The following is a 26,932-nucleotide window of genomic DNA, read 5'->3' on the forward strand; positions in this document are numbered from 1 at the left end:
GGATTCAATCATGACCAACTGGGTTGGGTTACCCATGTGACTCTCTCTTGGTGGCACATGCAGATCAAGTGTGTGTGCAAAGGCCCTTGCTGGCCCATGTCAGACTGTCTGCACCTCCCTTTGTTATTTCTCAATCTCTACTAGTACTGTTCTTATGCCTCTTGCAAGCCGGCTGAAGAGAGGCTGGATGCAGCCAGGCATTTTCAGAGATCTGAGTTCCAGTCTTCACCATTTGCATCGGAGCAATTTTAAGTTAGGTCCTTTACAGTATGGTATAGTCACAGGCATTGTCCAGATACATAAAACAAACATGCAAACACGCATTTCACTTCTGTAATAATTTATATGAAAAGATGACTAAACAAGCGCATTGCCATTAGAAATATTTTGCTTTAAAAACAAATCTAGAGAACTCCACTGTATTAAAAAAGCACCCCATTCCCACATAAAGTGCAAATCAGAAGTGCCCTTTTCATAAATTTCAATGCAGAAGGCTCAGTTTTAACCTAGTGCTCACAACTCACCACATTGTGTTTTGGGGAATTCATTAAAACGTTCCTATCAAAGCCACAAAACTCGTATGAATTATTTGTTTTTTAAAAAGATGATTTTTAAAAATGAGACGTTCCGTTACACAATCAACTGCTTACAAAAGCTGGTTTTCAGAGTAAAGAAGAAAAGGGGAGTCCTCTCCAGCTGGGTTCCCAAAGAGCAGCAGCACCTCTTCTAGCAACACTTGATACAAATTGGGCAGAACGCTGTAAACCTGGCCACTCCCACAAGCATCCGCAATCTCTCTCCTATCCATGAAGGTAGTTTCAGGCAGGTATCCATGTTGGTCCGCTGTGTAAGAGCAAGATTCAAGTCCAGCAGCACCTGAAAGACCACTGAGATTTCCAAGGTGTGAGCTTTCGAGAGTCTGAGCTCCCATTGTCTGAAGAAGAGTCCCTTACTGGTATCCGAAGAAGGGAGCACGGACTCCCAAATGCTTATACCCTGAAAATCTTGTTGTTTTTAAAAGTGCTGCTGGACTTGAATCTTGTTTTCCAAATCCAGTGATCTTCCACTGCACAAGTCTGCTGGTCTTTCCATAACAGGGAAATCTTTGCCTGAAGGCACCAAACGGCCACAGCTGGTTCTGAAGGACCTATGAACAGCTGTTTTGGCCTCATACCTGCTCACTCTCCGGCTGTTCACACCGTGAACATAAGCTGGAGACGAAAGCAAAGAAGGCATCAATGTAGGCCTCAGGAGGACTTCCTCATCCTAGTACAGTACTCGCATATCTCCTGCCTGCTTATCAGCTCACAGGCAGCTCACAGCCAATCTTCAGAAATTCATTGCGAGCAGGTAAAAAATCTCAGAGCCCTATATTATCAGAGAAGAGGGCACTGCAACATCCAATTTGAACTTTGGCCGACTGCCCCAAATTAAACGCGTTTTCGACATGCCGGCAGTGCACAGTCTTCGATATCAATAGCACCCTCTTGTCGGTTAAAAGGAGCAAGCTCGGTTCGGTTGAGAGGGGACATCCCCCTCTAGTCACGGCAGTGTCCAATTGTGATCCAACAAGCAGATCTCTACAGAACAGTAACCAGCTGTCCACCATTGCTGAAAGGGGCTTCATGACTCACATCCCTTGGTGGAACTCAGTACTGCCCTGCTGTGAAATTCCTCGGGAAACCCTTCGCAGATAAGACCATCTCTGTGGACGCTGGCTTGTCCTCGAGGCTGTTTCTGTAACTGCAGTTAATATGTGGTCACAGTCTAGGGAGCAAATAAAACAAGAAGTCAGGCCTTTGCATTATTCTCTGCAGATATGCTTTTCATAAATCTAGACAGGGCACTCTATGATACCCAAAGAAGCCACCCTTTTTAGACGCCCCACCTGGACTCAGGCCCTCCAGGGAGGGTTGGCAATTCCAGCTTGGGAAAATTGTGGAGATTTGGGGGCAGTGCCTGGGGATGGAGGAGGCTAGGGAGGGGAGGGAGCTCAGTAGGGACATCTCCTCACTCTGCAGCTTCAGTTTCTCCTCGACACCTCGTCACGCCGTACAGTCTGCCCCTCCAAAGCAGCCATTTCCTACAGGGAAGCTGATCTCTGTCGTCTGGAGATCAGTTGCAATTCCAGGAAAATGCCAGCTCCCACTTGGAGGCTGGCAACCCTGTCATGGGTCTCTGGCCGGGGCTTTTCCCAGCCTTCATACTTCAGGTCCTAAGTAAGCTCAGTAGCTATGGGATAAAGGGCCAAGTCCTCTTGTGGATCGAAAACTGGCTAATTAATAGGAAACAGAGAGTGAGTATAAACGGGCACTTCTCACAGTGGAGGGTGGTGAGCAGTGGGGTGCCACAGGGGTCGGTATTGGGTCCAATGCTTTTTAACTTGTTTATTAATGATTTGGAATTGGGATTAAGCAGTGAAGTGGCTAAATTTGCAGATGACACGAAATTGTTCAGGGTGGTGAAAGCCAGAGAGGATTGTGAGGCACTCCAAAGGGATCTGTCGAGGCTAGAAGAGTGGGCATCCATGTGGCAAATGAGGTTCAATGTAGCCAAGTGCAAAGTAATGCACATTGGAACCAAAAATCCAAAATATAAATACAAGTTGATGGGGTCTGAACTGGCGGAGACTGACCAAGAGAGAGATCTTGGAGTCATGATAGATAACTCACTAAAAACGTCAGCACAGTGTGCGACTGCCATAAAAAAAGCTAATGCTATGCTAGGGGTTATTAGGAAAGGGATTGAAAACAAATCAGCCGGTATCATAATGCCTCTGTATAAATCGATGGTGAGGCCTCATTTGGAGTACTGTGTACAGTTCTGGTCGCCACACCTTAAAAAAGATATCATAGCACTGGAAAAAGTACAGAGAAGGGCAACTAAAATGATTAAAGGGTTGGAACACTTTCCCTATGAGGAAAGATTGAGGCGCTTGGGGCTCTTTAGCCTGGAGAAAAGACGACTGAGGGGAGACATGATAGAGGTTTACAAGATAATGCACGGGTTAGAGAAGGTCGAGAAAGATGTGTTTTTCTCCCTTTCTCACAATACAAGAACTCGTGGGCACTCTATGAAATTATTGAGCAGTCGGGTTAGAACAGATAGAAGAAAATACTACTTTACACAAAGGGTGATAAACACATGGAATTCGTTGCCACAGGAGGTGGTGGCAGCTACAAGCATTGCCAGCTTCAAGAGGGGACTGGACAAATATATGGAGCAGAGGTCCATCAGTGGCTATTAGCCACAGGAGATAGATGGTATTCTCTTTGTGGGGAGGTGGTGCTCTGTTGTCTTGGTGCTGGAAGGAAGGCAGTGGGAGGGCATCTGGTGTCCTGGCCTCACTGACAGTCCTTTAGATGGCACTGGATTTCTAGCCACTGTGTGTGACAGAATGTTGGACTGGATGGGCCACTGGCCTGATCCAACATGGCTTTGCTTATGTTCTTATGTTCTTAGGTACCTAAATGATGATGCATTCAAAAACCAATCATACCGGCAAAAAGCACACCTGCTATCACTGAGCCCTCGTTCTTACCCTGGTAGTTCCTACATGGGGAGGGGCTTGTGTGGTCTTACCATTGTTTGTGGGGCAGCAAATAAAACACAGTGGCAATGGAGCTTCTGCATGTCAAGTTTCCCTCAGTTTCCCTGCCCCAGTCCCCCCAGCAGTGGCTACCATCCTTTCCCTGGGCCACCTGGGCTTTTGAATTTTTTTTTTAAAAAAATTGACTCTAGAATATAGTGCAATTGATATATCCTTGCAACAATAGATGTGAAAGGTTCTGTGAATTCCCAGCTTTCATTTAAAACACAAGTCTCTAGCTTCTTCCATTGTGATGATATGCCTTTCCTCTTATACCTCCACAAAGGAAGGGGCTAAAGACTTTTTTTAAAAAATGAAAGCTGAGAATTCAGAGAACCTGTTACCTCTATCATGACAATGTTATATAGAAATTATAGTGCTGATTTTTAACAGTACAATAACATTTATATATTGTGTACAGCCAAAGGCCATTACAAACAAACACAAAGAATATGAAATATAAATCATAGATAACATTGCTAAAAGAATCAAATAAAAATACTCATGTTAAAAAACAACATAGAGTTCTCCTTCTAATGATGTTTTCAAATACTGATTTATTATTTTTTAAAGGCCTCTGGTAATGGGAGGAGTAAATGACTGCCAGGCAGACAAGGGCCATTTCCACACGTCCCCTCCTCCCGAAAAATGGCACAAAACTTACGGAACGGCGCGCCTTCATAGCATGATTTTCCATCATGATTTCGCTTCGTGGCGCATTTTCAGATTTTATCGTGCCACAAAGCAAAGTCATGTCAGGAAATCGTGCCATGAAGGTGTGTCGTTCCATACGTTTTGCGCCATTTTTCAAGAGGGGGAGAAGACATGTGGAAACGGCCAAGGTTAGGGAAAATTGGAACAAGGCGCACCCTGGAACAAGGCGATAAGGAGAAAGTGGGAAACCCACCCAGGATGGATCCTGAAATGACTTACATTCACTACTGCTGCAACAAATGTGCTTTGTAATTATACAAACATGCAAATATATATATATATTAAGGCTAACGCTCTCTAATCAATTTAACAAATGTGCTCAGCATCAAACAGACATACAGTGATACAAAATTACAATATAACAATTGCAACAAATGCAGTACATTCTCTTGTTACTAAGCCCTCTACGAGGTTCATAGCTGAAGCAGTCTGAAGCAGACTGAGATAGCAAGTCCTATTCCAGTAGCTTTCCAGGAACAGGGCAAAGACTCCAGGTGCACAGAGGAAGACGGTAAGTATGCGCCTATTCAAAAAAATTTTTTTTTGTTTCTTTCCTTTTCTTTCAGGTGTCTACCACGATGTGATGCAGGTGGTACATCATGATGCAGCCCTAGCTGTGGCCGGCTGGTGGCAGATTTCATCGTATATTTAATTTAATTTAATTTAATTTATTACATTTGTATTCCGCCCTCCCCGCTTTCGCAGGCTCGGGGTGGAAGTATAGACTTCCTCAGGGGCTGTAGAGTCACCTGAAACAGTACAATTCTTTCTTGAAACCTGGAGAGTGACGCAGGCACCCTGGCTCACGCCTCAAGCTCTACTGTGATCTTTCCTAAAACTTTGGAGCAAAGCAGGGCCGTTTCCATATCTCTTACGGGTCTCCGGAATGTTGCGCAAAACACCCAGAAGATAGCGTCTTCTCGTGCGATTTCGCGCGAGAAGATGCTATCTTCCGGGTGTTTTGCGCAACGTTCCAGAGGCGCGTAAGATGTGTGGAAATGGCCCAAGTTTGAGAAAGTTTGGAGAAAAGCCAGGGAAACCTCCAGAGGAGAACGAATGCATCACGGCGCTGTGGGGAAGCAGGAAAAAAACTCATTTCTCAACAGCATTGATCCCGATGCAGGTAACTCATGCAGAAATGGCCTCTGAAAGAGTTAGGAGAGTCACACCGACGCACTATTTTCAAAGAATAATCACAACTGTCTCACAACGGCCTGGTCATTTGAGTCTTCCACACTTAAGCCATTTCCTACAGGCCAGTGGCCATCAAGGAGACTGAATCTGTCCTGTGGTAAGCAGGCCCTGGGGGAAGGAGCCCTTCCTAAATGTTTCCCGCTAATTTGCAAGTAATCGGAACAACCTAATTTTTGTAAATAAAATAAAATAAAATTGAAACATTAGCATTTTAAATTTTGTGAACACAAACCCTTCACACAACGTAAACTGAAGGCAGGTCAGCCATGGAGCTGATCCGAGAGCAAATTCTCCCCTTTAACGCAACCCACAGTGACCAGATGTACTTTGTGCATGAGAAATTTGCTGAGCTTCATCTTCAAGCAAAAGACAGCGACTTGACAGGGTATTGCGTCCCCCGTTGCTGCAGCCATCTCTCCTAAGGAAAGAGAACTCTCAGGGCCAAGCTACAAGTGATGAATGACACTTGAACGGCAAGTGAACAGACTCACGTGCATTCCTCCCTGTTCACTTGCCCTCCACTTGCGCTGCACTTGGAGCGCAAGTGGAGGGCAAGTGAACAGGGAGGCATAGACGTGAGTCTGTTCACTTGCCGTTCAAGTGTCATTCGTCACTTGTAGCTTGGCCCTCGGAAAAGAAGGGAGGAACTTATAGAGAGGAACTTTTCAGATATTCATGCTAAAATTATTTGGGTGGGCTATTTCCACTGTTCCTCTGATCTCCATCTTAGAAAGCATTTGTGGGCGGTGTCTGTGACGTACCCTTGATCTCTTTTCATCGGAATAATGCCATCTCCAATTTTAACATCTCCAACAAGTTTGTAAACAACAGATCTCTCTCTGTATAGTTTCTCCCTTTCTGTGTGGTGAAATGGCAACTCATCGTACAGATTAGTTGTGTAAAATCTATAGCTTTGCAAGTTCAGTGTTCGTGGCACTCTGCTAGTCCTCAGAGGTTAGTTTAGCATAACCTTCCCAGCTAGAAGCAAACACAGAAACCCTTTTTTTCTAGTTAATTTTCAGCCTTCCCAGCAACTGTTATGTACACACAGGCCCTTTTTGAGTCAAGACCCATTCTGAATGGAGGCATGTTGAAGATACTGTCCTGGTTCTGGCCCAGAATTTTCCCGCAGGTAGAATGTTTGGATCTTGGAAGGTCATAAAAGGAAGGAAGAATTTCCTGGCTGCAGAGATTCCAAGACGGTACGCCCAGAGAGACCAGGGGATGGGGAAGGAGAGGGCCCTGTGTCTTTTGGCTCTTCACCTGGCTGGGGAAGAGAGAAGATGGCAGATCGGCTGGCTGAAGAAAGAAACAAACCTTCATGAGGTGACTGGAGCAGGACTAGTGATAAAAGATGGGAAATGAATGTGGTAAATAAGATTATTTCACCTCTCTTTATTAGCACAAAGGGAAAAGTTTTAGACCTAGGGAAACAGTTTGTATTTGTTACTCTTCTGTTGATCTTGTCAGTAGTTGGTTAGACATATTTTCATTCGTTCCCACTCCTTTTTTTGCAACGGGGGCCTCTTGGCTGTCATTCTTCACCCCCGCCCCCAGCCTCAATGGACACATTTGCCAAGGTAAGTGGGAAATTGATGTCTGGATTCATATAAGGAAAAGATTCCTAAGATTTTCATGCACAGGGCAGTGAAGTAGATGGCTCGGCAACTGCCTGGGGTGGCTAGATAAAGGAACACACTTGAAGAGAGCTGGTTTTGGATGGCAGGAGGACTCCGCACCACAAATGTCTGCTTGCTCCTGCTGGTGACAGATACAAAGGGATCTTTTTTTTTTCTTGAGGGTGGTGGGAGAAGACTGGATGGGTGAACACCTCATTATCGTCTACAGTTCTTAACCCGGTTGGATAAATTCCACATCCCCTGGTAGAATAAAGGTGCCTGCTGGGTCCATTTGATTGTATTTATTGTTTTCAGCCATAATAGTTCCCAGATCAATTCACAATAATAAGACCAGTTGACAGCTATGCAACATTGCTCAGATAATGAAGAAAGCCTTTAAAGTATGTCTGAACACTGAAGAAATACTTTCTGAGGGCCAAGCTACAAGTGACGAATGACACTTGAACGGCAAGTGAACAGACTCACATCTATGCCTCCCTGTTCACTTGCACTCCACGTGATCGAGTGCAGCGCAAGTGGAGGGCAAGTGAACGGAGGAATACACGTGAGTCTGTTCACTTGCCGTTCAAGTGTCATTCGTCACTTGTAGCTCGGCCCTCAGTAGTGTTACTTTGCCAGTCTGAAAAAATTTCTGAGGTAAAGTGAGAGAGGTCTCTTCTTTAAACAATCTGCCTTTGGGGTGCCAAGAGTCACTGCTAGTGCCAGTGAGCCCAGCCTGGTGACCAAGAGCTCCAACTCCTAGTTATGCTCCCGCTCAGTGCAAATGTTCAGCCCAGACTGGGAGCAGATGCTTTTCAGAGCTGACTCCTCAATCCTTCACAATTGCCATTGTTGCTTTGTGGCATTTTACCACAGGCTAAACCATCACAGAACCCTCAGTTGAGTCATTATGGTGTTCTGCTCCATTTATATACCTATTCAATTAAAATGGCTCTTAGTGATCCTTGATAAAATGGAATTGGGAGCCAACCAGAAGCAAGATTAATTGCGCAGTGGTCAAAATCTGTCAGTTGAGTCTAATTTGGCTTTTCTTTTACTAAGCCGTTCGGACTAGAAAGGGGCGATACCGTGTCAGAAGAACAGCTGTTATGGAAATGCTCTGTAGATCCTATTATTATGAGTAGAAATATATATTACTAAGTACTTAGGCTCAGTGGCACCTGGCGTGGGCTTTCGGGGACCACAGATCTCTTTGTCAGATGCATCTGGCAGGGAGAGCTGTGGTTATCGAAGGCTCATACTGCATTGGAATTGGATGGTCTAGCTGTTTGGCTGCTACAAACTAACAAGGCAAACTCCTTTGAAGCCAACTGATCCACACACCAAAAGGAGATGTTTACATATACTAGCAAAGGAATGTTTTGGTTGCACCCTCCCCCTCTCCCCCCCCCCTAATTGCCTCTTCTCTCTCCTTCCCTTCTCCTCCCTCCTCTTCTATATTTGACCAGTTTCTGTATCATGCATCTGACGAAGAGAACTTGATTCTCGAAAGCTTATGCTACAATAAAATTGGTTAGTCTTAAAGGTGCTACTGGACTCTTTTTGATTTAAGTACGTAGGGATGCTCAAGTGCAAGATTTTGTGTGTGGTCCTCAATTCACATGCAGGCAGTATCTTGCTTGGCGCACGTGCATGTCATTTTCATGGGAGCTCTCTCTGTGTGATTGCATATGCAATTGAGTCCGGCGGGCACAGTGCCAGCTCAGCTGTTTTCACTGCAGCAACAAGAACTGTCGGCTCCTTCTAGACTTAAGAACTATTTACTGGAGAGATGCATGATGAATAGGGTTTCACCAATGCCTTATATAAACAGCTTAAAGAATCCTGATTATAGGAGAGCTTTTACTCTATTACGGTATGATGTCCTGGAAGGCAAATATAAGAAGATACGTTATGAAAAATGTTTACGCCGATGCGGAGATGGGAGTGTTAAGTCCTTACTGCATGTCTTGTTTGATTGTAAAATATATGAACATATTAGGGAAATGTATATTAATCCCATAACTGATAGTCTGCTGGGGAAAGATAGAAGGAATTATATTATAATAATGTTAGCAGACAGAAATAGGGAAATGACTATTAAAGTGGCAAAATATGGCTGGTCATTAATTGGAGGAAGTCCTGGCTAAATACAGTGACTGACGGACTGACTGACAGCTCCTTTGACTTACCAGTTTGCATTTCTTTAAGTAAAAAGTCCAGTAGCACCTTTAAGACTAACCAACTTTACTGTAGCATAAACTTTCGAGAACCACAGCTCTCTTTGACAGATGCATCTGACAAAGAAAGCTGTGGTTCTCAAAAGCTTATGCTAAAGTTGGTTAGTCTTAAAGGTGCTACTGGACTTTTTACTTTTTTGCAACTACAGATTAACACGGATAACTCCTCTGGATCTATGACCATTTCTTTAAGGTGCGAGAAAGTGTCCAGATCTGCATTTCAATGAATGGGTGTGGGAGATGGGGGAAACTTTGGCAGTTCTAAATGGAGAATTTCCTTGTCAAAGATCACCTACAGAGGTAGTAAAGACATAGAGCCATTGCTATTTCTTTATAGAAATGTAATGCAACAGCCTGCATTAATTTCAAACCACATTGTTATCAGAAGGGAAAAATGGAACACTCTGGTGCCTCACAATAAATGGGATACTTTTAGCAGTCAAGGAGGAACTGGTATCAAATGTGTGAATGTACTCACATGGAGCAAATGGAAGTGTGACTGTGTGAGCAAGTGCATGGGAAGTGGGTGGGGGAACACAAGAAATAAGGTTCACTTGAATATCCCTAGGTACTTAATAATATGTATTTCCATCCTATGATTTTTCGGTATCTGAGGATAGCATTACGGCCAAATAGCTTAATTAATCTGTTGATTGTCCTTTCTGGCTGCCCACCCTTTGAACAGTGGAAATTATAAGTTTGTCACCTACCCTGATGCTGGGAGGCCTGCAATTTCCAAAGGCTTTGGCTGTCTTACTTCAGTTAAATCCTAAGAAAGGTAAAACAAATGGATTTAACTTCTATTAAAGAAACAGAACTCTTTCTAAATATTAGAAAGAATCCAATGGCAAAAAAGAGAAGCAAGTAATGCAAATTAATCCATTTCTGTCCATAAAGAATGGCATGGTTGTCTTATGTTGCACTTATGACATGAAATCATAAATGACACAGAGGATTTGGTAAGTCATCAATTGTACATCAGAGTTTAAGAGGCTATTATTTCTCATCCCCAGGTTAAAATGCATTTTCCTTATTCTCAGGGCCATTGGCAGGTTTTCACAGTTTATTAATTACATCACGAGTACAATGCAGAATGCCACGAAGGCAAGGAATGGCTCCATTTTCTTTCTGTTCGTTTCCATTATATATATATATTGTTTATTAAAAGAAACAAGAATTCAAGTCTATATCCTAAAAAAGGAGCCAGTCTCACAATGGTTAGAAAAATACATATGGCAGAATCCCATCCTTACACATGTTATTCCAAAACATTATTTTAAAAGTTCAGTGTTCTAGAAACTTATCGGTAAAAGGATTGTGTCCATATAAATATTGTTTGTAATATATTAATGATGTCAGATATGCTATATTCCACACTTCGTAGCCATTCTGAAATGGTGGGAAGGCCTATACATTTTCAATAAGCAGCTATACATATATGTGCTGCAATTAATACATCTATATGCTGAATCAAGTCCTTCAAACAAAACTGCCTTTAGGGTCTTCAGGGATTTTATATTCTGTAATTTCATGAATTAATTTTAACATTGAAGCCCAAAATGTATGGACTTTTACACATCCCCCAAAATATGAAATTGATCCATTCTTGTTGCACCACATCATCAGCATGTATAAAGTGGAGTTTTATATATGCATGATAATTTTTGTTGTATTAAATACCACCCAAATATAATTTTTTTTAAATGTCTTCATTATCCGTTGAGATCAATTTGTTGGTAATGTTTCCCAAACCCACTGCCACTCCTGCATCATACTTCTTCTCCCAAGATCCTTTCCCACTTAAAGTGCCTTTCGTTCCTACAGACTTGATTTAATATTAACACATAAATATCAGAAATACTTTTTAAATCGCCCTTGGCAAAAATGGTCACATGGCCGGTGGCCCCGCCTCCTGATCTCCAGACAGAGGGGAGTTTAGATTGATCTCAGCGCCACTGGCGCAGAGGGCAATCTCAACTCCCCTCTGTCTGGAGATCAGGGGACGGGGTCACTGGCCATGTGACCATTTTCAAGAGGTGCCGGAACTCCGTTCCACCGCCTTCCTGCTGAAAAAAAGCCCTTCTGGTTTAAAAAGACAGAGCCGGGGAGATTTCTCATCAGAGGGTTTGTTAATTTCATCTTCGCCTCCCCAAAGGCTCTGTTGAGTTCACCTCTCCACACCACGGTAATTTAAAAAGGGGATCGGTCCTCTGAGCGTTCCTTAATTTCATCTTTGCTTCTGTCAATTTCACCTCCGCTTCATGCTCCAGCTCACTCCTGATAATAACGGAGCTGCAGCATAGTGCACCAACTGGAGTCTCCTAGTTGACTCAGGGCCAAGCTACAAGTGACGAATGACACTTGAACGGCAAGTGGATTGAGTGGAGGGCAAGCGAACAGGGAGAAATACACTTGCTGTTCAAGTGTCATTCGTCATGTGTAGCTTGGCCCTCAGATGGGAGAACTATCTATTGTGCATTACAATAGTGAAGCCTTGATGTTACTATAGGATGGATCCAGGTGGCCAGATCGGCTGTGCTGAGGTAGGAGGCCATCCTCCAGGCCAGAGTGAGGTTGTAGAAAACATGTTTTTGCAGCGGCATTAACTTTGCTTTTCTAGCAGTAATGCTGGATCCAGTATAACTCCTAGGCTTTTAACTGAAAGTCTGCAAGGGTCAGATGAACTCCACAGAAAGTAGGGAATACGTGTCCTTCAAGATCTCTATCTTCTCAACGAGCTTTATTTCTGTCTTGTCTGGGTTCAATTTCAATTTGTTCATTTTCAGCTACAGCGGTCAGGCAGTGACCCAAGATTTCTACTGCATCGTATGGTGATTTGGTGTTAGGGGGTCTCAGCTTTCCTATCAGCTTTCTTGCTATACTACGAACTACGGAGGATTCATATGGAACCATGCATTCTCCTCCCTTGAAAATGCTATGCTAATGTGTCAGGTCCAGTGTATATTTTAACTGTACTGACACCATTTTCTAATGCTTCTAGTGTTTAAGTGCTTTCTTCCCAGGTGCACCAGTTCCCAGGCAGCTTCCCCAGCGGAGGAGACTGTTTTGTCTAACACCGTTCCACCAAGCATTGGCCTTGAAGGAGAGCAGCTTCCCAAGACTGAGAGATGTTGTTTTGAGAACTGTGGGGGGAGGCAAATCCAGATGGGTATTGTTACTTTGTACCGCATGCTTTGCCCTTCATTGGTAACAATGACTGTGTACCATCCTGAGTCTCCTATTCAGGACAGTGGACTATAATGGACCTTTTCTGCAGTAAAGTTTCCTTGTTCAATCAATGGACTCCTGTTTGCTTTTGAAAGGGAACCTGTAGGAAGAGCCTTATCTAGCCACAAGCTGACATTTTGTTACCAATCATGCCTGAGTCGGGCCCAGCGGAATCCAAGGTAGTCCCGGACAGGGATCCTTTGTTTGATCCGTATGCGTCCCCCGACAGTCAAACAGTGCAACCCCAAGAATCTCATGTGCCAGCCGGGGCTGGAGCTTCGACGTCTACACCGCCTCTCATCGACCTCAGCAGTGAAGGGACAAGGCCGACGGCTACCGCTCTCCCCTTGATCTCGCTACCCACCCCGTCGGAGTGGGGAGCCAGACCCCGAGAAACGCGAGAGCGCAGGGCCGGAGGGCTTCATCCAAGAGTTTCGATGGACGGACGCCGAAGCCTAGAGACTGTCCCTGAGCTGGATAGCAGCCAACCGTGGCTGTTTTGGAACAGGACGGCCGAACAGACGGACGGGAACACATCTCGCCGCGGCGCCCTGAGTTGGGATTATTCGGAACTTGCCCCCTGGAAAGAGCCAACGGAAGTTCCTGAACATAGTTGGGTGCAAATGCAAAGTCGCACCCATGCTGTAGATTCCGGCATCTCGGCAGTGACGGGCCTAGCCAAAGGAATTCTAGCAGCGAGATCACGAGTCGATCAAGGAGATCCTCCGCCTTGGGGGCCGTTTTCCCCGGTGAGTACAACCGAAGGAGGTTCCGTGATGGGGCAACCGGGTCCTAGCCGAATGCAACAGTTGGAAGCTAGGCTGATTGATATGGAGGAAAGTTTGGCTCATGCCATTCACCTAATCTCAGCGATGGGGGCAGGGGAGAGAATCTCACCTGAAGAAATGGCGGTACAAATCGCCACCCTCCAAAGTGTCATGTCCTATCCAGTGGAGGACGCCCCGCAGCAGCCGCTGCCTTCGGGAGAGGAGGAATACTATCCTGGAGAACCGGGAGAGTCGCCCGCGGAACTCCCTAGAAAAGACGAAACCCCGCCGCGCGGGGATACTCCAGCTGAGGTACCTGGAGAGACTCCGACGGAAACCCCTAAATCGGACGGGGATCCATCTCCCAAGGAGACTCCAGCGGAGGAGCCTAGAGAGGAGGAAGAAGGGCCAACCCGTCCAACCGAAACGACGGTGATACCCCCTCCCGCTTCTCCAACGACAGTTCGGCCGGATCAGACGGAAGAGCCTCCGGCCCCTTCTGAGGAGGAATTACCGCAACGACCGCTAGAAGTGGTTCCCATTCAACAAACCCCGAGCGCCCCGACGCCACAAGACCAGCCTTTGCGTCCCAGAGACACGACGCCGAGAGGGGCAAGCCCGCGCGGCCCACCACCCATCAGGCCTTCGCCGCTGCGGCCCCTTCCGCTTCGACCGCAACTAACTCCTTCGCAGCAACCGATACGTTTGCCACTTGAGCAGCCCGTAATACCACCTCCGAACCAACCGGTGGGGCCTACACCACTACGACCCCACCAACCCGTCCCTCAGCGGCCGGTCATTACTCAGCCGCACCGGCCACCTCCACCTCAACCGCTACTGCCAGCACCTCCTGTATTGCCACCACCAGCCCGACCGAGATTGCAGCCGCCTGTCCAACCACGACTGCAGCCACCGGCCCAGCCGAGAGCACCACCGCCAGCCCAGCCGAGGCCGCCACCCCCGGCTCAACCGGTGATGCCGCCGCCAGCGCAACCAGCACCGCTACCACAACCGGGTCCCCCCATACCTCATGTGCCATTGATGCTTCCGACGGACTTCTACCCAGCACCGGCTCCGAGGCAAGACCTCCCGATGGGTTGGGTGAAACTGGAAGCTACTTTTGATGGGGATCCCTCCAAACTGGGATTTTTCCTAGTGCAAGTCGTGCAATTCTTCAACCGGTGGGGACACCTCTTCGGCAGCGAGGCCAGTCAAATTGAACATCTCAGCTCCCGCTTACAAGGCAAAGCCGCGGACTGGTATGTAGGACTATACAATATCGGGGCCCCGGAACTTAATACTCTCCAGGGGTTGGTGGATGCTATTCGAGCGCAATATGAAGACCCCTTAGAGGAAACCAGGGCCCGAACAGAATTGCAAGCCATTAAACAGGGCAGCATGTCGGTGAGAGACTATATCACGAAATTCCGACAATTGGCCGCCAAATGCCCTAGGTGTGAGGAGTCCACCAAAATCATTCTATTCAAGCAAGGACTAAACCCGAGACTTTTGGACAGAGCCCTCATGCAGGACAATCCCCCTACGTTGTTAGGTTGGATCCAACTTGCATGCGAAGTTGAGAATCGCATTTTGGAAGTCCGTTTGGTTGAACAACAACAACAAACGGGACAAAGAAGACCCTTGACTTTACAGAAGGGAGGACGGGGAGCTGGGTACGCCACCCGTGGAGCGAGAGATGCTAGATGGCAACAAGGGCTGTGTTTGCAATGCGGACAAGCCGGTCACTTTGCAGCACAATGCCCCTACCGGCCTGTGCAAAGACCTCCGCTTCAACTACGGCGCCCAACCCTTGCTCCATTTCCTACTCTCCAACGCCCGATTCCCGCGCCACGCGCGAACAGAGGCCGCGGCGCTTCCCAAAGGCCCGCCTCAGAGAGAGGACTGGAAGCGGAAGAAGTTATGGAATACGACCCCGCTTCCCCAAACGCAGAAGTCAACCCAGAAAGCCCCCAGTCGGGAAACGAGATGGATCTGTCGTAAAAGGGCCCAAACGACAGATCCGCCCCAAGCCCGTCCCTGCACGGAACCGGCCGCCTGGGTCCATCTTATTCATGCCAGTAACTCTAATCAACCCAGAGAGAAAAATGCACATCCGAGTGCAAGCCCTTATCGACTCGGGCTGTTCGAGAGACATCATCGCCCCAGCTCTAGTCAATGGACTAGTCTTACCAACTCGGGAATTACAAAATCCAGTAATCTTTGAACAAATGGATGGCACCAATATGAACCCTGTTACCACTGAGACCATCCCAGTGATCACAGGCATGGGACAACATTGGGAAAAGAGGTCTTTTGTCATCAGCTCCACTGCCAAATACCCGTTAATTCTAGGCAGCAAGTGGCTATGTGATCACAATCCCTACATAGACTGGGCACAAGGATGTATCACCTTCAGTCATGCCAACTGCAAAAATCACCGTTGGAACCAAAACTGGGGCAATGATCCAACTCATACTGAAAAGGCCCTTCTTACTCAAGAAGAAATCAACCAAATACCCGAACCGTATTGGCCTTTTCTAAACGCTTTTTCCGAGGAGGAAGCTGATACTCTACCCCCGCACCGACGAACGGACTGTGCGGTAGAAATTTTACCCGGAGCCTCACTGCCCAAAGGACGACTCTATCCCATGAGTCTCCATGAACGAGAAGAGCTCCGGAAATTCATCGACACCAACCTCCAACGAGGGTTCATCCGCCCAGCCAACAGCCCCCACGCCGCTCCGGTCCTCTTCGTGAAAAAGAAGGATGGGGGACTACGACTGTGCACGGACTTTCGAGGACTTAATGCAGTGTCCACCAACAACGCCTATCCTATACCACTCATCCGAGACCTTCTCAACGTCGTGGCCCAAGGTAAGATCTTTACAAAATTAGACTTAAAAGATGCTTACTTCCACGTCCGTATCAAGGCAGGGGATGAGTGGAAAACCGCATTTAATACGCCCCTCGGACAATATGAATACCTAGTTATGCCTTTTGGATTGACGGGAGCCCCGTCTGTATTTATGTCCATGATAAACGAAGTTCTGCACGAATTTCTGTACAAAGGGGTGGTGGTGTACCTTGATGATGTCTTAATTTATTCAGACACAGAGGAAGAACATATTCAAATGGTACAAAAGGTCCTGGCCACCTTGATGAATAATAAACTGCCCATCAAGTTGTCCAAATGTGAATTCCATAAAACTGAACTCACTTACCTTGGATATTGCATCTCCCAAGAGGGTTTAAAAATGGATCCGACCAAAATACAAGCGATTCAAGAATGGCAAACACCCACCACCCGTAAAGAACTACAATCCTTCCTGGGTTTTGCCAACTTCTATAGAGACTTTATAGCAAATTTCGCCCAAATCACGCTCCCCTTAACAGAATTGTTGAAAACAAAAGATAAAGGGGACCAAGCTAAAAAACCCTCCTCCAAACTACAATGGACCTCCGATTGCCAAACTGCTTTCGAATGCCTGAAAAAGCAATTTGTAACGGAACCCATCCTCTCCCACCCCAACGAACAGTCCCCTTTCGTAGTGCAAGTCGACGCCAGCGATACGGCAATAGGGGGAGTTTTACTGCAGAAGGGGGAGGATGGAAAATTGCGGCCTTGTGCGTTCTTGTCTAGAAAATTTTCGGAGGCGGAAAGGAATTGGAATGTGTGGGAGAAGGAGGCTTTTGCAGTAAAAGCAGCCCTTACTAATTGGAGACATTGGCTGGAGGGGGCGCGGTACCCCTTCGAGGTGTGGACAGATCATAAAAATCTGGAGGCCCTCCGAAGCCCACGCAGACTGAATGCCAAGCAATTGCGATGGGCGGAATTCTTTTCCAAATTCAACTTCACTCTAAATTATCTCCCGGGCAAGACTAACTTTTTGGCGGACGCCCTATCGCGCATGCCCCAACACAGGAGCAAACGGGAGGAGACTGTCGACACGGTCTTCTCGCCTACGCAACTTGGGGGCGTAGTGACTACTCGCAGTCGAGCCAAACAGCCCCTCCCGGCCAACCAGGAGTGGAAATCGAAACTTAAAACTGAGGTGGAAAAGGAGGGGGATAAGGCTCCGCGAAACAAACTGGTCCAATCCCCACAGGAGGATTGGCTAGCTGGGAGCAAGTTTTATGTCCCAGACAGCCTCCGGCTGGAGGTTTTGCAGCGCTGTCATGATGCTCCCACTGCTGGTCATTATGGGTATCTGAAAACATTGCATCTAATCCAAAGGCAGTTCTGGTGGCCGGGCATGCGCAAAGACATTTCCCAATATGTTAGTTCCTGCCCCGTTTGCCTCAGCGCCAAAACCAGAAAAGGAAAACCTCCGGGTCTCCTGCAACCATTGGAAACACCCAACAGACCTTGGGAAATAATATCTATGGACTTTATCACTGATCTATCTATTTCAAAAGGACATAATTGCATTTTAGTCGTGGTAGATCTGTTCTCCAAACAAGCTCATTTTATTCCCTGTACTGCTATACCCACCGCTCGAAAACTAGCAGATTTATTTTTAAAACACATCGTAAAATTACATTCTTTTCCGTCCAAGGTGATTTCGGATCGCGGCGGACAGTTCGTTGCCAACTTCTGGCGGGAGCTTTTGAGAATGTTGAATATTGAGCAAGGCATCAGCTCAAGCCACCACCCACAAACCGACGGACAATCCGAAAAAACAAACCAGATACTAGAACAGTTTCTTCGTTGCTACATTAATTTCCAACAAGATAATTGGGTAGACCTTCTCCCTCTGGCCGAATTCTCATATAACAACAGTGTACACGCTTCAACTGGAGAGGCCCCTTTCAAAATTGTCTATGGAGCTCACTTCAATCCCTTCCCGTTGGACGCTCCCCCTCTCCATTCCTCTAATCTGCCCGATGTATCTTCGTGGTGGGGGGAGGCGGCGCAACAATGGACTCTTATTAAGAAACATCTTGAAAAAGCCAAACTGGATTACAAAAAATACGCAGATCGCCATCGTGTGGCCGAATGGGATTTACAACCTGGAGATCATGTGTATATTTCCACAAAGAACCTGAAACTAGCTCAGACAAGCCGTAAACTCGCTCTGAAATTCCTGGGACCTTTCCCTGTGCGCAAAATAATAAATAAAGTAACTGTTGCTGTAACTTTGCCCAAGAACTTATGCCACGTACACGATACGTTCCATGTCAGTCTTTTGAAAAGGGCTCCTACCGATGACAAGTGGCACATCAAAGCTCCACCCATTCCAACTTTGATTGACGACCAAATACACTATGAGGTGCAACAAATTTTGGACTCTAAACTCAAACGAAATCAGCTTTTTTACCTCATTAGATGGAAGGACTTTGATTCTGGGTACGATGAGTGGGTGAACTCTGTACATGTTCATGCTCCTAGATTAACCAAAGCTTTTCATACTCGCTACCCATATAAACCAGGGGGGGATCTGTTTTAAGGGGGGCAGAATGTCAGGTCCAGTGTATATCTAAACTGTACTGACTCCATTTTCTAATGCTTCTAGTGTTTAAGTGCTTTCTTCCCAGGTGCACCAGTTCCCAGGCAGCATTCCCACCGGAGGCGACTGTTTTGTCTAACACCGTTCCACCAAGCATTGGCCTTGAAGGAGAGCAGCTTCCCAGGATTGAAAGATGTTGTTTTGAGAACTGTGGGGGGAGGCTGATTCAGACGGATATTGTTACTTTGTACCTCATGCTTTGCCCTTCATTGGTAACAATGACTGTGTACCATCCTGAGTCTCCTATTCAGGACAGTGGACTATAATGGACCTTTTCTGCAGTAAAGTTTCCTTGTTCAATCAATGGACTCCTGTTTGCTTTTGAAAGGGAACCTGTAGGAAGCGCCTTATCTAGCCACAAGCTGACACAAGCTTAATTCAAAAGCATTTTGCCAGGGCAAGGTATAGGCACTGCCTTGTGATGAAAATCAATTAGACCTTGCAATTGTATTCAGCTACCTAAGAATAAGCTCCATTGAATACCATTGGACTTACTTCTCAGCAATCATGCATAAGATCACTTTTATTGCAGTGTGCTTGCGGTAGTTTGACACTGATGGGCTGATATAGCATCATGGCACAGAATGTTCACAAACACTCCAACTTCTCCATCAACAAAGCTGCCAGAGAGACTGACCAGATGATGTACTACCAGTATCACTCCTCTGTACTTGGACTGACTTCTGAGTTAATATGCCCAACTGGGCAAATAGCACACCTCCTAAGGCCTTTTTAGGTTGATAAAATGGGGCAGGGGGAAGGTGCCTTTCTGCCCATGTCTCACAGTCCTAATCCAAAGTGTGCCCCCATGCTCCTAGGAAGCAAAGAGCTCCCAGCACATTCCTGTGACCTAACGTGGGGCCTTACCCTTTGAGAAGAAAAGACTGTGCCATGTTTATTTCTAAACACTACAAAGAGGCAGCTCCCAAGAAGACAGAAGTCAGTGGGCAAGATCTTACCTGCAAGGGTTCCATTCTGCTTGATCCATCTAATGTTGCTTCCACATTTATTTCCTGAGCCACAGTATTATTATGGTGTCGATGTCGAGTCATGTATTCATATGTGCTCAGCTTCTTAACCACTGCATACAAAGAAATTATTTGTACTTTTTTAGCTTAAAAAAACCAATTCCCTTAGCTCAACAGCTTAGGCTGCTGATATCAAATTCAGAAGAAGTGCACTTAACAAGACACAATCTGAATTACGTATCCGTAATGTGGCATGGCAATCTAATTCAAACTAGCAAAATAGCTTTCATTATTGTGGGCATGGACGTGTGCTGGAAGAGATTCCCAGCAACCAGAGCGAACGGCAAGTTTTCCTTTTCCTCCAATGGTGGTGGAGAGTGCCCTCAAGTCATAGCTGACTTATGGTGACCCCTGGTGGGGTTTTCATGGCAAGAGACTAACAGAGGTGGTTTGCCATTGCCTGCCTCTGCGACGCTGGTTTTCATTGGAGGTCCAGGGCTTTTCATCTGGGAAAAGAGGTGGTGGAACTCAGTGGTGGAACTCAAGACCGCACAATGACGCCACTTTGGGTCAGCTGGAACAAGAGGGGAGTTTTTTAAAGTTTAAATGGCCCTCGGTGAAAATGGTCACATGGCCGGTGGCCCCGCCCCCCTGATCTCCAGACAGAGGGGAGTTTAGATCGCCCTCCGCGCTGTGTCACGACAAGGCCGACTCTGCTTCGCTTCTGAGATCTGATGAGATCAGGCTCTCCTGGGCTATCCAGGGCAGGGCTTTCCTCCAATAGCATCTCCAAGTGTTTACTGCCCCCCCCCTCCGCCCTCCCTTGTGAATGGCAACCATGCCCTTAAGCACGAGAAAGGGCATGCACCCAAAGATTCCACTAGGATGGCGGCTAAGAAAGAGAATCCAGCCCTGGAAAGTCCATCTTGCTGTTATCTGTAGACCCCGCCTCTTCATTTGCATGCGAGCTCTTTCTTGGCCACGTCGGAATGTTGGGAATGGGCTTTTATGAACTCAGGTGACGGAAATAAAAGGGGTCAGGAATGCTGGGCATAAGGGAATGGAGATGGGAAATGGTGCTGGATGTGAGCAGTCATCTTCCTGTCCACACTGCAGGCAAACCTGCTTTTACTCTGAAACTGCAGAAGCCAATGGCTGCAGTGTTAAAACTGTTTAGGAGTTCAGCGAAGCACCTGGACAGAAAAGGGACGGGACAACAAGACCCAGTTAGCATCAGTCGAAAATGAGGAGGGGGGAGAAGCGGCAGGGGCTGCTGTGATGGTGGCATGCCTGCCACAGGACGTGTCTTTTCTCCCATCTCAAGCAGCTAACGACTGGCAAGCAGGCTGGGTAGGTACTGAGGCTTTGCCAGTGGCTTGAATTCAAGCGAACGTGAGGACGTATCCAAGGATTCTGTCTGGAAGCAGGAAAAGAGGCAAGCAGTAAACTTTACCAATAAACCGTAGTCTGCTGTGCACATCTGGTGAACTACCCGGGATTTGTGCAGGCAACTGGTTTAAACAAACAACTGTTTGTTGTGGTGTCTGAATGCAGCCATGAACTAGACTGTTCCTGTGAAATCAAACAGTGGCCTCACCAGCTCGCAGTTGATAAAGAAATAACCACACATTTATGTTGTGTTTTTCTTAGTGGCAGAGAAGTTTGGCTGACCTAGTGAGATGACACAGAATGTTCACAAACATTTCAACTGTTCCATCAATGAAGCTGCCAGAGAACAAGATCAGATGATATGCTATCTAGATCATTCCACCATACTTGGTGAGGCGTGGGAGCACACGTTCCTGTCCACCCAGTATACTTGTTCCGTGCCTGACACCATCAAGCATCCACCCATCAGCATAACATTCCAGAAGATGTACACAGCTAAAATCTGACACCTGAACTTCCAGATCGCACAGCTAATATTCCAGTAGGAACAGACTCTGATCTGGGCCTACATTTGTAGGGTTTTAAGCATACGTGGCTTTTGGCATGTTATGCAAACATATATGCATCAGGTTGCATCAAAGACAGGATGATCCGCTAGGTCAGGGGTCCTCAAACTTTTTAAACAGGGGGCCAGTTCACTGTCCCTCAGACCGTTGGAGGGCCGGACTATAGTTTAAAAAAAAAACTATGAACAAATGCATCTAGAAGGGAAAAGTGTATGAAGACATTTACTGAAAAAATTTATTTAGAATAGGAAAATAACCAATGGAGGGCATGTGTTTGCAAACATGGTCAATGGTATAAAAATATAAAGAATTATACAAAGTACCAATACATATACATTCAGTACAATGGATACTATAGAGCAGGGGTCCTCAAACTATAACAATCCACCCCTCCCCACAGCGGGTCCGCGGCGCCCCCCACCCCAAAGGGCTCCCACCTGCGTGGCCCTCCGCCTGGGCTCCTGTCTGCGCTCTCGCGGACTGGTGGAGGGAAGGGCGGGCGGGCAGGCGGAGAGGGAAGTGCACCCCGGCTGAGGCAGAGCGGGAACGTGCAGCCGCCGCCAACGAGCCCACCGGCAGCGAAGCAGCTGGACGAACTGTTAGGGAACCCGACGCCGGACTACGACTCCCAACAGGTCGCGCAGTGCTCCCTTGGCCCGGCTGGCGGGTGCCTTGCCGAAAAGCATTGCGGGTTTTGTAGTCCGGGAGGCTTCTCTGCACACCTGGCAAAAACACCCGGCGGGCCGGATAGATGGCCTTGGCGGGCCGCATGTGGCCCGCGGGCCGTAGTTTGAGGACCCCTGCGCTAGGTGGTCAAGGAAGGATGGCGTGCTCTGAGTTCTCTACTACACAGGGAGAAACTGACCAGGAAGCGCATCAGCCAATGCACCCCAGAAAGTTTGTCGTCTAGCCTGAATGAGGTTATGAGGCATCAAGGTCTCAGCGACAGTTTTGTGGAGCCAGCGGAGGACTGGGGAGAGACTGCAGCAAGAAGGGGAGCGCACAGAAGCAACATGAAGTGTTTACAGAGGCAAGGGAGGTCAAGAACTAACTGGACAGTCATTTGACTGCCGGCTTCGCTAAAATGAAGTTTCACCTTGAAAAGATAAGGAAAGCGTTTTTTATGACGGCACATGTTTTCCGAGGCATTTTACTCACAGAGGTAAAGATGAAACAGCAACAAATGTCCAAGTGGTATGAAAGAAGCAAACCCCAAAAGCAGAGTTAACGCTGCGAGGGAAATGACTACGACTGCCGTGGTCTCTGCCGGAGCAACAGGAAGGAAGACCAGCCACGTGCCGTTCCCACTGAGACCTATCGGAGCAAAACAGGAGGGAAACCGTTTGATTAATTACCTAATTTTTAAATAGGTCATTTCCCCCGATGAAATGAAAGGGATTTTAAAACTCCTGTCTAAGAGCTATTGTAGCAAAGTGGTGAAGTGGCTCAGCTGCAAATCAATACTCTGCGGGTTCAGATCCCACTCCTGCCACAAGCTCAGCAGGTGGCCTTGGGTCAGCCACTCCTCTCAGCTCCAGCTCCTCAGATGCATTGTGGGGATAATAACAACACTGACTTTGTTCACCGTTCGGAGAGTCTCTCTATGCGAGACATCTTACATGAGGACGCTCGAGTGTAGGGGGGCGCAATGTTAGCCGGGAAGCGTAGTTTAAAAAGACAGAGCCAAAGGCTCTGTCAAATTCACCTCTCTACACAGAGCCAGCAGAGATCACTCCTCAGCGGATTTGTTAATTTCATCTTTGCCTCCCTGAAGGGTCTGTCAATTTCACCTCCCCTTTGGGAGGTGAATGGAACGCCTCACACAATTAATACTGTTAGAAGCAAATTTATGAGGGACTGTATATGGACTTCTATTAAATAGTGCCCCACTCAGAGTGGTGAACAAGTTAGTGTTATTATTGTCCCCACAATACAGCTGGCGAGCTGGAGCTGAGAGGAGGGGCTGACCGCTTTGTGCCGACTTCCCCACCCTACAAATTATAATGGTTGTGTGCATCAGCCCTAACTCTTCACGTACCAATTTTCCAGCATGACGAACCATAATCCAATGCGATGTTCAGATCCAGTAATATACAAAAGGCCATTGTTTTCCTAGGGGTCTTGCACATGGGTTATCTGTTCTGAGTTCAGCGATTTTAGGAACTGGGGTTTTTCCTGCTCCCCCTCAGCATTTGTGCACCTCCAGGGGTTCCCCCAGCTTTTCTCGGATCTTTCTCAAACCTACTTTGCTCCAAAGTTGTGGGAAAGATCACAGTAAGCTTAGATGTCTGCTGTGTGGGTGGAAAATTTTGGATTTTCTGGGCCACATGGCAACCACTTTTCCTGACCCTGTTCTCTCAGCAATCATTTTCTCCCATGGTGTGTGTGTGTGTGTGTTTAAAGTTATCTCTAGAATATCTCATCTGTAGCGAGTGTAGCAGTTTCTCTGAATTCCCAGTTTTCATTTTTAAAAAAGTAATCCTCTAGTCCTTTCCCCTGTGGAGAAATAAGGAAAATGACATATCATTGCAAGAGGAGGGGCTGGAGACTTTAAAAAACGAAAGCTGGGAATTCAAACTGCTACACCTATTGCTACAATGGTATATCGATATAACTTTAATAACTTGTTTAGTTTTGTTTTAAATTGCGAATGCCCTGGTGGCCCAGGGGAGGGAATGTGGCCACTCCCGAGGGTTTGGGGCAGGGAAAGCATTTGGAAAAATAACACGTGAATATCCCATTGCCACTGCACTTTATGCAGAGCGGCACCACCAACTGGGAAACCACAAAAATTCTGTCCCTACGAGTCTCTCTACACGAGACGTCTGACACGTGAAGAACACGTGTCGGGAGATGCAATAGCAGCTGGGAAGGGTAGTTTAAAAAGACGGAGCCAGCGGCAGGGCAAAGGCTTTGCTATACATTGGAGCTGTGTGAGGGGGCTATGAAATGCCAGAAGGGAAAACTTCAGCCCATTATAACCTCTTGAGGTCCAAGCCCGGCTCTGGAAGGCCGCTCCAGCCCATTTCCATTCCTCACTGCCCTCTGTTTGCAGCGAGGAAAAGCAGGCATTTAGACTGGAGAAGTGAAACTGACAGAGCCTTCGGGGAGGCAAAGATGAAATTAACAAACCCTCTGAGGAACAATCTCCACTGGCTCTGTCTTTTTAAACTATGCTTCCCAATATTGCATCTCCCTACACTTGATGAACATGTGCTGAGGCGTCTCATGTAGAAAGACTCTTATGTTAAAAGTCAGACTCAGACAAAGAAACCAGAAGGGCCTTCATTTCAGAAAACACCACCGCTGTCAGCACTACTTTGAACCCAGACTACTAGATCATTGGGGTAAAAGTTATTTTAAGTCAGCGGGACAATACTTTCAAACTGAGGAGATGTGCGGAGTTCTGCAGGATTCACAAAATACTGGATGAAGACATAGAGGATCACCAGGATGAGCAGAAAAAGCCCAAGCACGGCTGAAGCCACCGCGTTGAAGAAAAACCTAAATATGCACAGATTAACAGAAAGAGTCATGGATATACCGTTCATAAAGGATGCAATAGTCATGACGCTTTTGTGTATAAAAGGTACAATCATTTAACTATAGACTTAAAACAGTTCTGCTCACCTGAAAGGCTGAAACCCCTAGGTTTGTCGTACAATATAGTCAACACACCGGCATGTACCTGTGCAATTCAGACTTCACACGATCTAAAAAATGTTTTATGCCTCTTCCCACTTGGCAACTTTCTCTTTGCAAACTCAACTCCTCCAGTAATCTTAACACTGCTTCATATTTGCCAGCTTCCCAGCACAGAAGTAGGAAATTTCTAGACAGAAGACATGCTATTGTGTGCGAAATTTCACATCTGCCTGTTTTGTTACCAGGGCTTTTTTTCAGCTGGGATGTGGTGGAACGGAGTTCCAGCACCTCTTGAAAATGGTCACATGGCCGGTGGCCCCGCCCCCTGATCTCCAGACAGAGGGGAGGTTAGATCGCCCTCCGCGCCGCTCAGTGGCACAGAGGGCAATCTAAACTCCCCTCTGTCTGGAGATCAGGGGGCGGGGCCACTGGCCATGTGACAATTTTCGCCGAGGGTGATTTAAACTTTTAAAAACTCCCCCCTTGTTCCAGCTGACCCAAAATGACGTCATTGTGCAGTCCTGAGTTCCACCACCTCTTTTCCCAGAAAAAAAGCCCTGTTTGTGACTGTTACATGAGCTGGAATGCTGCCTGCTGCAGGTATCATTCACGCTGCATCTTGACAAGGCGGGTCCTGCCCATTATCTCCAGATTGGGAAATTCTTGGCATTTGGGGAGATGGAGTTTAGAGCAGGTGAGATTTGGGGCAGACAGGGACCTCAGGGTAGGGGGATTTTCTATTAGTAAGTCTCATCAGGCTGTCTCTTGGACTAGCACCACACTTGAGCTGTGGGTGCACCTCAGAAGATGCCCAGAATCCTCTGTGAAAATACTGTAGCTCTCTGGCAGATACGCCGGGCTTTCTTTGCAGATGGGTTGATGTCAAAAGGGTTCACTGTCAATAGAAAGTTTAAAAGCCACTGATCTACAGCAACCAGGCTGCTTACTGAAAATCTGCACTGCCTCTTAGAAGAATAAACAGAATCCATCATCTCAAACCAAAACTCTCTGCACATATTCATCTCAGCTTGGTTCATCTCATTGCTTTGTTGTTGTTTTAAAGAGATTGAAATTTGTCCCCCCCACTGTAGATGCCTGCACTGCACTGCACACTTCACAGTGATGAATTTCTTCAGCAGACCTGAATAGCCACAGGTAAGACAACCCCCCCCCTCTCCGTGAGCAGCGCTGGATCTAGGGTTGCCTGCGCCCGGGGCAACCCTAGGCTGACCACCTCGCGTGCGCAGCGCACGCGCACTCCCTGTGCTGCGTGATGACGTCACTTCGGTGACGCCATCACGCAGGGCGGAACGGCAGAGGCAGCATGCAGGGGCTGGGAAACCGCCCGTGCCATTCGCCTCCCTGTAGGTGAATGGCATGGGTGGCCTTGCAGCCCCCCACGCTGCTTTTGCCTGCACCGCAGAACAGGGGGCGGCCGGCTTGCCGTGCACCCCCTGCCCTGTAGGGCAGGCAAAGGGCCACCCAGCCGCCCACGCCATTCACCTG

General features: G+C 47.0%; 1 protein-coding gene across 2 annotated transcripts in view; it reads right to left on the reverse strand.

Moving 5' to 3' along the window:
- Positions 1-377: 377 nt before the first annotated feature.
- Positions 378-26,932, reverse strand: part of ZDHHC11 (zinc finger DHHC-type containing 11) — a 49,642-nt gene continuing 23,087 nt past the window's right edge. The window contains exons 6-10 of one of the 2 annotated variants that reach the window (XM_054991665.1): positions 25,161-25,285; positions 22,940-23,095; positions 19,818-19,939; positions 10,067-10,125; positions 378-1,767 (exon numbers count right to left, since the gene is read on the reverse strand). In XM_054991665.1, coding sequence (XP_054847640.1) covers positions 1,761-1,767; positions 10,067-10,125; positions 19,818-19,939; positions 22,940-23,095; positions 25,161-25,285 — 469 coding nt within the window. In that variant the 3' untranslated portion in view covers positions 378-1,760. The remainder of the gene's footprint in view (positions 1,768-10,066; positions 10,126-19,817; positions 19,940-22,939; positions 23,096-25,160; positions 25,286-26,932) is intronic. The other variant, XM_054991666.1, reaches the window with a different exon arrangement.

Source organism: Eublepharis macularius, chromosome 11, assembly GCF_028583425.1.
Source record: "Eublepharis macularius isolate TG4126 chromosome 11, MPM_Emac_v1.0, whole genome shotgun sequence".
In the NCBI taxonomy this organism is placed as follows: Eukaryota; Metazoa; Chordata; class Lepidosauria; order Squamata; family Eublepharidae; genus Eublepharis; species Eublepharis macularius.